Here is a 10608-nt window from a genome sequence, read left to right on the forward strand (position 1 = left end):
ACACTAACTATGGGCCTTATTAGAAGGCTCAAAGTCACTCAGCGGGCGAAGGAGCGAGCTATGCTTCGGGTTTCTCTGCGTGATCGAATCAGAAATGAGGAGATCCGCAGACGAATTAAAGGCACTGCTATAGCTCAGCGAGTCGTAAAGTGGTAACGGGCAGGCCACATAGTTCGAAGAGCCGATGGACGTTGGGGTCCCTGGCCGAATGGCGACCCCGCACCGGAAAGCGCAGTGTTGGGCGACCCCCCACAAGGTGGACCGAAGATATCAAGCGGGTTGCAGGAATGCAAATAGGAATCTACCAATAAATTGGAATTAAGTTGTTTTTAAATTTATAAAATCTTCCCAAATATGTATAATATTACTTATAAATTCAAAATGTATTGCGTACACTCAATTCAATGAAAATATCCAAGAAACATTTTTAACTTAGAATATAAAATAAAAGATATAATAATATAGCGCTAAATTCTGAACTCTGTACTTTAATCTCGTAAGCCCGGACAGCGGGAGCGGCGTTGAAAAGAGTGCGGATCTAAGGCCAGTTATTATTATAGGAGCCTCTTAACAATGCTAGTACAACTTTATTGTACTTATCTTTAGTTCCAGACATTTTGTAGAAAATCTCCCCGTTCAGAAGTGTTCTTATAGAGTCTTTATAATAATATAGTGACCGCGCTTTGCACGATATTTTTGCTAAATCGTATTATTTTATAGTAATGTATAAGGTTCTTAGAATAAGAGTAATCATCCTTAGAAAAGCCTATTTTAATGTAAGTATAATGCCATACGTTTAAAGAAAAGGTAATTTTTTTTTCTTTATAAGTTAACCCTTGACTACAATCTTACCTGATGGTAAATGATGTATTCTAAAATGAAAGCGGGTTAACTTGTTAGGAAGAGGATGAAAATTCACACCCCGTTCGGTTTCTACACGACATCGTACCGGAACGCTAAATCGCTTGGCGGTAAATCTTTGCCGGTTGGGTGGTAACTAGCCACGGCTGAAGCCTCCCATCACCCTGCCAGACATGGACCAATTAAGAAAAACTCAATCGGTTCAGACGGGAATCGAAACCAGGACCTCTAATAATATTTAACATATTTTAAGTGTTTTTGGCATAATTATAATTCTTGAGAGACAAAACTGATAATATTAATACCAAGAGCATCTTGATAAAAATACGAAATTAAATTTTACAACTAAGCACTGAAGTTCGAGAACCATTATATTCTTTAACCAAGATATTATAGTTTATTATCACTATGATTCGTTTAAAAGATAAAATTGATGGATACGTACAATACAAATCCAAGTCAAGTGGGTCCGTAATAAAAAATATTTCAACTCAGCATCACGTGGTTTCGGACATAAGACCCATAAAAATGACCCTCGCGGAAACTTGGCCCCTTCCTGTAATACTGTATTACAAAGATTTTATAATATAGATATGTCACTAGCGCGTCAAAACTGAGGCGACCGAAAGCGGCTAATTGTATTAATTTCATTGAGTCAACAACGAAAGTCATTAAATAAATACCTAAATATTGTATGCAATGTCGAGTTGTGTGTTCAGAAACTGTAAACACTGTATATACAATATACAAAAACATATAATGCTATCTATACTAATATTATAAAGCTGAAGAGTTTGTATGTCCGATTTGAAAAATTCTTTCAGTGTTAGATAGCCTATTTATCGAGGATGGCTATAGGCTATATATTATCCCCATATTCCTACGGGAACGGGAACCGCGAATGTGGGTGAAACCGCGCGGCGTCAGCTAGTGTAAAATAAACACGAAATTGTATATATGTGCGCTCTGTAGAGTAGCTACATTCGGACCACTTTTTGCGGTGATTTTGTAGGCACGTAACATATCCATAGTATAAAATATCTTTGCTGTATTACGTAGACATTACACGCGGCTAGAAACACAATTTCGATATAGCAATAAAAAATACCATCACATTCCCCTTATTCTAGATTTACTGTTTTATGATAGAATCGTATGCTGACATCTTGATTTGAGAAAGATTCTTAGTTGTTTAATAAAATATAATACTAGCTGATGTTCTAATAAACAGCCGTGATAGCCCAGTGGATATGACCGCTGCCTCCGATTCCAGAGGGCGTAGGTACGAATCCGGTCCGGGGCATGCACCTCCAACTTTTCAGTTATGCACATTTTAAGAAATTAAATATCGCGTGTCTCAATCTGTAAAGGAAAAACATCGTGAGGAAAACTGAGATTTTTTATAATTCTTTACGTGTGTGAAGTCTGTCAATCCGCATTTGGTTAGCGTTGTAGACTATCGGCCTAACTCCTCTCACTCTGAGAGAAGACTCGTGCAGGTTTGTCTTGGTTATTATAATGCCCATTTTTTAAGTTTTAGCACAGAAAAATATTAGGGCCTTGAAAAAGTTTTACCTATATCATTAAACTTTTTCGATGCTCTTCCATTTGCTGCATCTTCAACTACAAAATATTTACTTTTTATATGCTTAGGGCCAACAAAAACTGTTGTTTACGCTATGACAAACTAAAATATACTTACTGAACAAGGTTCCAACTGGAACTGTATGTAACCTTGTCTAGTATATTTTAGTCTGAATTCCAAACTTAGTCTCGGTAAAACCATCTATTATAAAAAAAGCGATATTTTTCCAAGTTTCTTTATAATATCGACGTTATTATATATTGATGTGGTGGTCACACACACCAATAGACACATAGATTGTAAATGAAAATGCTACTTAAGCATTTTCGTAATTATGACGAAGTCTATACGGGCGGTTTGTCGCCAGTCGTTACCTAACCGTTGTAACTGATAGTCAATATAAGTGTTTTATCAGTGGAGCCTACTATTATTTATCACCCATAACCGCTACCCGGGACACGACATACCTTACTCAAACCCAAATATAATAAGTATTAAAATAGTACAAAAGTGGTACAAAAATATTATCAGTTAACTGTAGCAAAGGACACGTCGTTGGCGATACCGCAAGCATTGCGCCCTCGCACTAGGTAGTAGAACCCGGCGTCACCCCAGTTTACACCCCACGAGTTCTTGATGATCCAGTAAGGGACCCTCTCACCTGTGTTTCTGTTTACTGAAAAAAAAATTAATAATTAAAAAAAAAACAACGTTTGAATGCATAAAAAAAGAAGAGTTTCCTCGATTTCTTCTGGATCCCTTTAGAAGATTTGAAGCAGCATTCAAAATTCAAAATTGAAAATTTATTTATTTAAATTAGGCTTAGTTTCAAAGCACTTTTGAAAAGTGCTCATAATTTAATTTAATCTAATGGTGGTAATAATAGTCGAAAATTTAAAATTACAGTTACGAGGGTTCCAAAGGCGCCTTGTTCCGAGAAAAGCCCACCACCACCATTATACAAAACTTATTTAAAACTAAGCTTACAGTCGTATAATGCAGTTTAACACCGCCGCGCATTCCGTTTTTTGTCTTGTCGAAGGCTCTATCACAAACTCCCGGCCGAAGGCCGGGGTACAATACAGTGCGAGGCTGGAAGTGTGCAGCGGTAAAATGCCCAGCCGTAGCCACGATCAGAGGCCATATCACAAACCCCCGGCCGAAGGCCGCGCGTTCCGTATTTTGTGCATCGGTAAAATGCCCAGCCGTAGCCACGATCAGAGGCCATATCACAAACCCCCAGCCGAAGGCCGCGCGTTCCGTATTTTGTGCATCGGTAAAATGCCCAGCCGTAGCCACGATCAGAGGCCATATCACAAACCCCAGGCCGAAGGCCGCGCTTTTTTTTTGCTTGTGTAAAATACCCAGCCGTAGTCACGGTCGAAGGCACTATCAGTCAAAGTTTATAATTTAGATTTAATGTGACCTCTGACGGTTTCTGCGCGGCATCGTACTGGAACGCTAAATTGCTTGGCGATACCTCTTTGCCGGTAGGATGGTAACTAGCCACAGCCGAAGCCTCCCACCAGCCAGAAGTGGACCAATTAAGAAAACCTCAATCAGCCCAGCCGGGGATTGAACCCAGGACCTCCGTCTTGTAAATCCACCGCGCATACCATTGCGCCACTTTTACTTTGTTGTTAGTTTTGACAACTAACAACAAAGTCAAAGTAACGTCAAAGTAAGTAGGTAACTGCGATTTACTGTGAAAAGCACGGCTTTCTGATATTTTTATAACGTGACAGTGTCTTAAATTCGTCTATATCTCTCTCTTTCTAACAATAGACAAAATCACTATCGAGTTATGAAGATGTGAAGAATGTGTAGAAACCGAAAGGAGTGTGGATTTTCATCCTCCTCCTAACAAGTTAGCCCGCTTCCATCTTACTCTGTATCATCACTTACCATCAGGTGAGCTTGTAGTCAAGGGCTAACTTGTAAAGAATAAAAAAAAACTTACGATATACATTGTACCCCACTATCAAGACTGCGTGATCCAAATCTGTAGGAGCGCAGAGTTCGTCTTTCGGTTCATCGATACCGCCTTCGTACGTTTTCATTGATGCAGAGTTTATTCCTGAAAGTACAAGTGTAAGTTAGAAATTAATAAGTTACTTTCCAAACTTCGTATATTGTTCAGTTATAAAAATATCTTTATGGTTAAAGATTTTACTTGACGCCACAACTTGTCTGTCTGTTGTCTGAGAGAAAAACACAAGTTTTCTTGTGTTTTTTTTTTCAGGCGGGGACAAATACTTTCATATGGGCAAAGAATGAAATACGAATGTTTGTCACCGCCTGCAGCACCACAAAGAATTTATTCAGAACTTTATACAGTTATTGTGATAACTACTGGTTTTTCTATTTTCAGTTCATTAAGCAGTCGGGTTTTTTGTTTTTATAATAATATTTCATTTTCATTCCGATTATCTAACCAGCCATCCGCCCATTTATCAATTCATTTATCTTTTCATCCATCCATTCAACTATGACAGTGTGCGCAGGAGCCATTAGCTCGCACCACCGTCTCAATTTTATCATCGCACTGCAGGACACCAGTTAGGTTTGCTTTGCATCAATGTCATTGACATCTTTAGAACAGGTATGAATCGGTTTACTTGTTCGCTTCTTATATGCTTGGCCAGGGTATGGAAATATCTCCCGAAGTCCGTGTTTATTAACTCTTGCAACCCTGACATTTTTAACATAATATAACAGGTATCTTGTAAGCAAGCGCGTTTTACCTTAGGCCATGATGTGGCAGGGGTACACAACGCATTTTACATGAGTGCACTGAGCACTGGGGAATCGACTCGAGTCGCTGGGCTGTTATGATATTATATGTGCGCACGCGTTGGCGGTTGACAGAGCAGAGACAAGCAAAGCAGAGCGGAAGTAAGTGAACAAGATGGCGACCGGCTAGTGATGTGCTGAGGTATACATCCGGTCCAATGTTGCCGGCTTGAGTAACGTCAAGCTCCTAGCGTGAACAGACCACATCTTCAAGTGAGATAGTGGTCAAGTGCGAGCCTATTCCTTATAAAAAAATCCATCCATCCTTATGACTTTTATTTGAATGCAGAATATTCCTTACCAGCCGAAAGAGGACCGTATTTGTAGACGGCTCTAGCCATATCCTCTTCATCAGACCGGACGCGTCTGTAGCCAGTGACTGGCACTGGCTTCGGAGTCTGATCCTTCCACGAACATGGCCGCTGCCGCCCGGAATATGGCTCGTAGTCTGAAGATCGAAGCACTCCTCCTAGCTTGTTTACTATTCGCCTTTGAAATAAATAAATGTCACATTAGTAATCTATACTAATATCATAAAGCTGAAGAGTTTGTTTGTTTGATTGAACGCGCTAATCTCAAGAACTACAGGTCCAATTTAAAAAATCTTTCAGTGTTAGATAGCCTATTTATCGAGGAAGGCTATAGGCTACATAGTATCCCTATATTCTTACGGGGACGGGAACCACGCGGGTGAAACCGCGCGGGGTCATAAATAATAAATTTGACGGCGTCCGTTGCGCAGTGGTGTTCGCGGTGAATTTACAAGACAGAGGTTCTGGGTTAGCCGATTGAGGTTTACTGAATTGGTCCAGGTCTGGCTGGTGGGAGGCTTCGGCTGTGGCTAGTTACCACCCTATAGGCAAAGACGTACCACCAAGTGATTTAGCTTTCCGGTACATGTCGTGTAGAAACCGAAAGGGATGTGGATTTTCATTCTCCTCCTAACAAGTTAGCCTGCTTCCATTTTAGATTGCATCATCATCAGGTGAGATTGTAGTCAAGGGCTAACTTGTAATTTAAAAAAAAGTCGTAATTATTTTTTTGATGTTTTCGCATAAGTCCATTCATCAAGTATTTTTTAATTAAATAATTTGCCCTATTAGGTTAGGACAATTATTTGATGAAAAAAATGGTGGTCAAATATAGTCCATCATCCATCAATGTCCGTCAGGCGGTTAGTCAACTCATGCCGTGCTTTAGTAAGACAAAGGCAACCTTACCCAAACTTTTGATAGAGTCCAGCGACAAAATCGAATTACTCACTCCACTTTTGTTTAACTGCCTCTTCACTTGCGTACCATTACAGAATTACCTATACTAATATTTTAAAGAGGAACGATTTCATTGTTTGTTTGTTTGCATTGAATAGGCTCTGAATCTACTGAACCGATCTGTAAAATTCTTTCTCAATTGAGAAGCTACATTCTCCTCGAGTATTTAGTACTATATTTTATCCCCGTATTCCTATGGGAATGGGAACCACACAGGTGAAACCGCGCAGCGTCTGCTAGTATTGAATAAAATGCGTTCTACTTTATGCAATAAAAATTATGATATATTGTGGACCAAACCGGAAATATCGCTCACATGATCGCAGTCAAGGGCAAAATTGTCAAAGAATAAAACGGATACGTCTCGGGGCGCTTGACAGAAGTAATAACTTAAACCTGCTACCGTATACGTGAGAGACAGGTAAGCCAGTAAGACAGGCGCCGTAACGCGTTACGTAACGAAGCAGTTTCCTCTCCCATAAGAAGTTATCACCTCAATAAACCTACCTACAACCTACCTATCCTACGCACAACGGCTAACTTTGTGACCAAGTGTGGAAAAGGCCCAGGAAAAAGAAGAAGTATACCCGAAAGAATACAACACGCTCGCACTTCCGCAGCCGACTCCGCTGCCATCGCAGTCGATGAGGAATTGCTCGGACAACTGCTCCTCTATTCCCAAGTAGATCTTCAAGTGACTTTCAATGTTGGCTGTTGAAATAAATAACAATATTCTGTCAAATAGCTTTAATTATATATTTTAACTATATATTTGACTATATCCCGTGAACCCGCATTGAAGCCGCGTGATGGGCCTACGTTCCATATCCCCTCAATGCCCGAATCAAGGTGGCAGGCCAGGGAGGGAGGAAAATAGGCTGATAATAATGTTCAGGGTCAGGCAACTAATAATTAATGAAAAATTTAATGAAAAAAAGCGACGATACGCGATCTTGTAAAAGTGTCATCGATTCTAAAAACAAAAAATATTTTGTTCAAATTTAAATTGTATTACTTAATTAAAACAATTGTATGATTGTGGGTACTCAAACAATTATATAAATTGTAAAATTTGCGCCATTTATATGGCAATACACTGTGACTGTATATTTTGTATGTCCATCTTGTATTAAGGCAAATAAAGTTCATTTCATTTCATTTCAAGTAAAACTTTACTTTTGATTTTAAAGAATTCTTGTTTTGATTTTCAACTTGTATGTTGTTTTTTTTTAATTCATTAGCTATAAGTAATTAGATATATTGAATCATAAGAAACAATTGGATAGTTCTAATAATACAAGCAATACAATTTTTGCAAAGCATTTGTTCAGTCCATGTCTTCGGTATCGAATGAGGTGGAGTTTAACACATTTAAGTCACCAGCAACATCCAGAATCATAACCTGAATTCTCTGAGTCCAAAACTAGAATGCGGTCCTCATATAAAGTACACTCAACTCTCTATGACGCCTGCAATGTATAGAAAGTTTTCTATAGACAACATCTGTCGGGTCAGCTAGTAAATAATAAAATTAGATTTACCAACAGCACTAAATGCCCAGCAAGCGTTGCATCCAAATTGGTCTTTAACCGGTGATACCATTTTTCGATCCCGCCAGTCCCATATTTCGGGGAACTTCCCAATATTTACAGGTATTAATTGACTAGCATTGCTATTACTGAACGAATCAGATATTACGTAACAACTGACGCTAGGAAAAACGTAGAACAAGAGCGTACCATACATCATGGAATACTAGAGGCATGCTAACTTTTCAGTCGGAATTTCACGTTTAAAAAGGAGAACTTTATAACCGTTTGGCATCCGAGCCATGTTGATGTTTTACGATGTTGTTTTTTTTATTGCCATTTTTATTTAACTGCCGTTGTCGCGTTTGACATGGCTCCCGAATTTACGGGATTTTTACTGTTCAAAGTTATTTATTGCGTCGTGTGAAAATGCTTCTGATTATGTATTTGCTATGAATAATTTATTGGTATAGTTTATTGACAAAACTCCGTTGTTGTTCCAGTAGTTGTGCAGCTACGAATCTTTATGAGGGTTATGAGGCTAATGTATTTTTACTATTCGATTTTATTTAGTAAAAACCCAACTTAAGAGCCGGTTCTCTCTTCCAGGTCTCTTTTGCTTGTCCCCTTTAATCTCTGTTCAACTCATCCAGTACGAGTTCTCTTTAGGGTTTCAGCGGATGTCAGTTCCTTACTTTTGAACATCATCGCGCGTTTTTTCTAGTTTGGCTATAGGCACTATAACTAAAATTAACTGCTATAACTATTAATTAACACAGCATCTGTAGAAGCAGTATGATATGGCCCGCTTATGCCTACCACGAGTCGCCTTTGTAGTGTTTGTAGATCCACTTTCATAGCACACTTATACCTATCACGAGTCGACTTTGTAGTGTTTGTAGATCCACTTTCATAGCACACTTATACCTATCACGAGTCGCCTTTGTAGTGTTTGTAGATCCACTTTCATAGCACACTTATACCTATCACGAGTCGACTTTGTAGTGTTTGTAGATCCACTTTCATAGCACACTTATACCTATCACGAGTCGCCTTTGTAGTGTTTGTAGATCCACTTTCATAGCACACTTATACCTATCACGAGTCGACTTTGTAGTGTTTGTAGATCCTCTTTCATAGCACACTTATACCTATCACGAGTCGCCTTTGTAGTGTTTGTAGATCCACTTTCATAGCACACTTATACCTATCACGAGTCGACTTTGTAGTGTTTGTAGATCCTCTTTCATAGCACACTTATACCTATCACGAGTCGCCTTTGTAGTGTTTGTAGATCCACTTTCATAGCACACTTATACCTATCACGAGTCGACTTTGTAGTGTTTGTAGATCCTCTTTCATAGCACACTTATACCTATCACGAGTCGCCTTTGTAGTGTTTGTAGATCCACTTTCATAGCACACTTATACCTATCACGAGTCGACTTTGTAGTTTTTGTAGATTCACTTTCATACCATACTTATACCTATCACGAGTCGTCTTTGTAGTTTTTGTAGATGTACTTTCATAGCACACTTATAGGTGCTCCGAAAAGAATAATGGAGTGAACTACTGATGTGAGCACCCTTCTTCTATTCACTCTAGGAATTATATCTCGCTTATTTTTTAACCTAGGAATCTTCGTAGCTGTATAAATTAACCATTGATCACCAAAGCACTTAGAAGGATTATAAGTTATACATAACACGTAGTAAGGGATGAGTGGAGCAATTTGAGCTGATTGTAACCTGTGAGAGTACTCGAGTCTCTACGGCTATCTGGAACGTTAAGTTTTAATTGATCAATTTAAGTTCAACCACCCGAGTAGGGCTGCCACACAACTTGTGGGATGTGAGGAGATAATCGTTATATTAATGATTTGGGTTTTCAAGTGAAATATGAGGAAAGCTTAACTTTGGGTATTAAGAAACTAGAAAGGGGACGCAAAAGGTACTGATGACGTAAAAACCTGTGATGGCTAGTCCTCTAGCGTTCGTCTTTCGTTATAAAAAGGCTAAAATTCATCAGTCTGCTCTTGTAGGTAAAAGGTAAATGTAAGGTAAATGCGGCACACTTTGTAACTATCTTTGTAAGGTAGAAGTTTTCAAGAGTCAATGATGATGACAATTTTTACAATTGTTAAATGCTCAAAAGTTAAAAAAGAAAAACCTCTCAGAGTTTGTTGTGGGCTTCTCGGGCCAAGGTACGTTTGGACACCTTGTACTTTTTGACCTATATTATCATCATTATCTAATAATTACCTGACGTTTCGAAAGTGAAATAATCCTAATTGAAATAAAAGAATTTTAATTTAATTTCGGAGACATATCAATTATTCGTATTTCAAGTCTTAGATTTCCAGCAGAGCTCCTGTGTTCATCTAGTAAAGTCTGTAGTTTTTCCCACCACAGAAGGCGAAATATGACTATTTATTCCTCCAATCATCAATTTAACCAAATCTGATAGGTCTTCGCGACTGTCAAGTAAGTACCCACACAATATTATGAGCTCCAACCAGTAGATAAGTAAATAATATTAGGTGGCGACTGACAGCCCTAGCTGCGATCT

The 10608-nt window shown here is 38.8% G+C and overlaps 1 protein-coding gene across 1 annotated transcript; it reads right to left on the reverse strand.

Annotated features, from left to right (window-relative positions):
- Nucleotides 1-2216: 2216 nt before the first annotated feature.
- On the reverse strand, nt 2217-8260 carry LOC112054586 (putative cysteine proteinase CG12163). The gene is made up of 5 exons (XM_024094423.2): nt 8052-8260; nt 7098-7221; nt 5541-5728; nt 4407-4523; nt 2217-3122 (listed from the first exon to the last, which is right to left on the reverse strand). Exons 1-5 carry the CDS (start codon nt 8257-8259, stop codon nt 2974-2976), a joined length of 786 nt encoding a protein of 261 aa, XP_023950191.2. The 5' UTR covers nt 8260; the 3' UTR covers nt 2217-2973.
- Between the last annotated feature and the right edge of the window lie 2348 nt (nt 8261-10608).

Source organism: Bicyclus anynana, chromosome 10 (assembly GCF_947172395.1).
Source record: "Bicyclus anynana chromosome 10, ilBicAnyn1.1, whole genome shotgun sequence".
Classification (NCBI taxonomy): domain Eukaryota; kingdom Metazoa; phylum Arthropoda; class Insecta; order Lepidoptera; family Nymphalidae; genus Bicyclus; species Bicyclus anynana.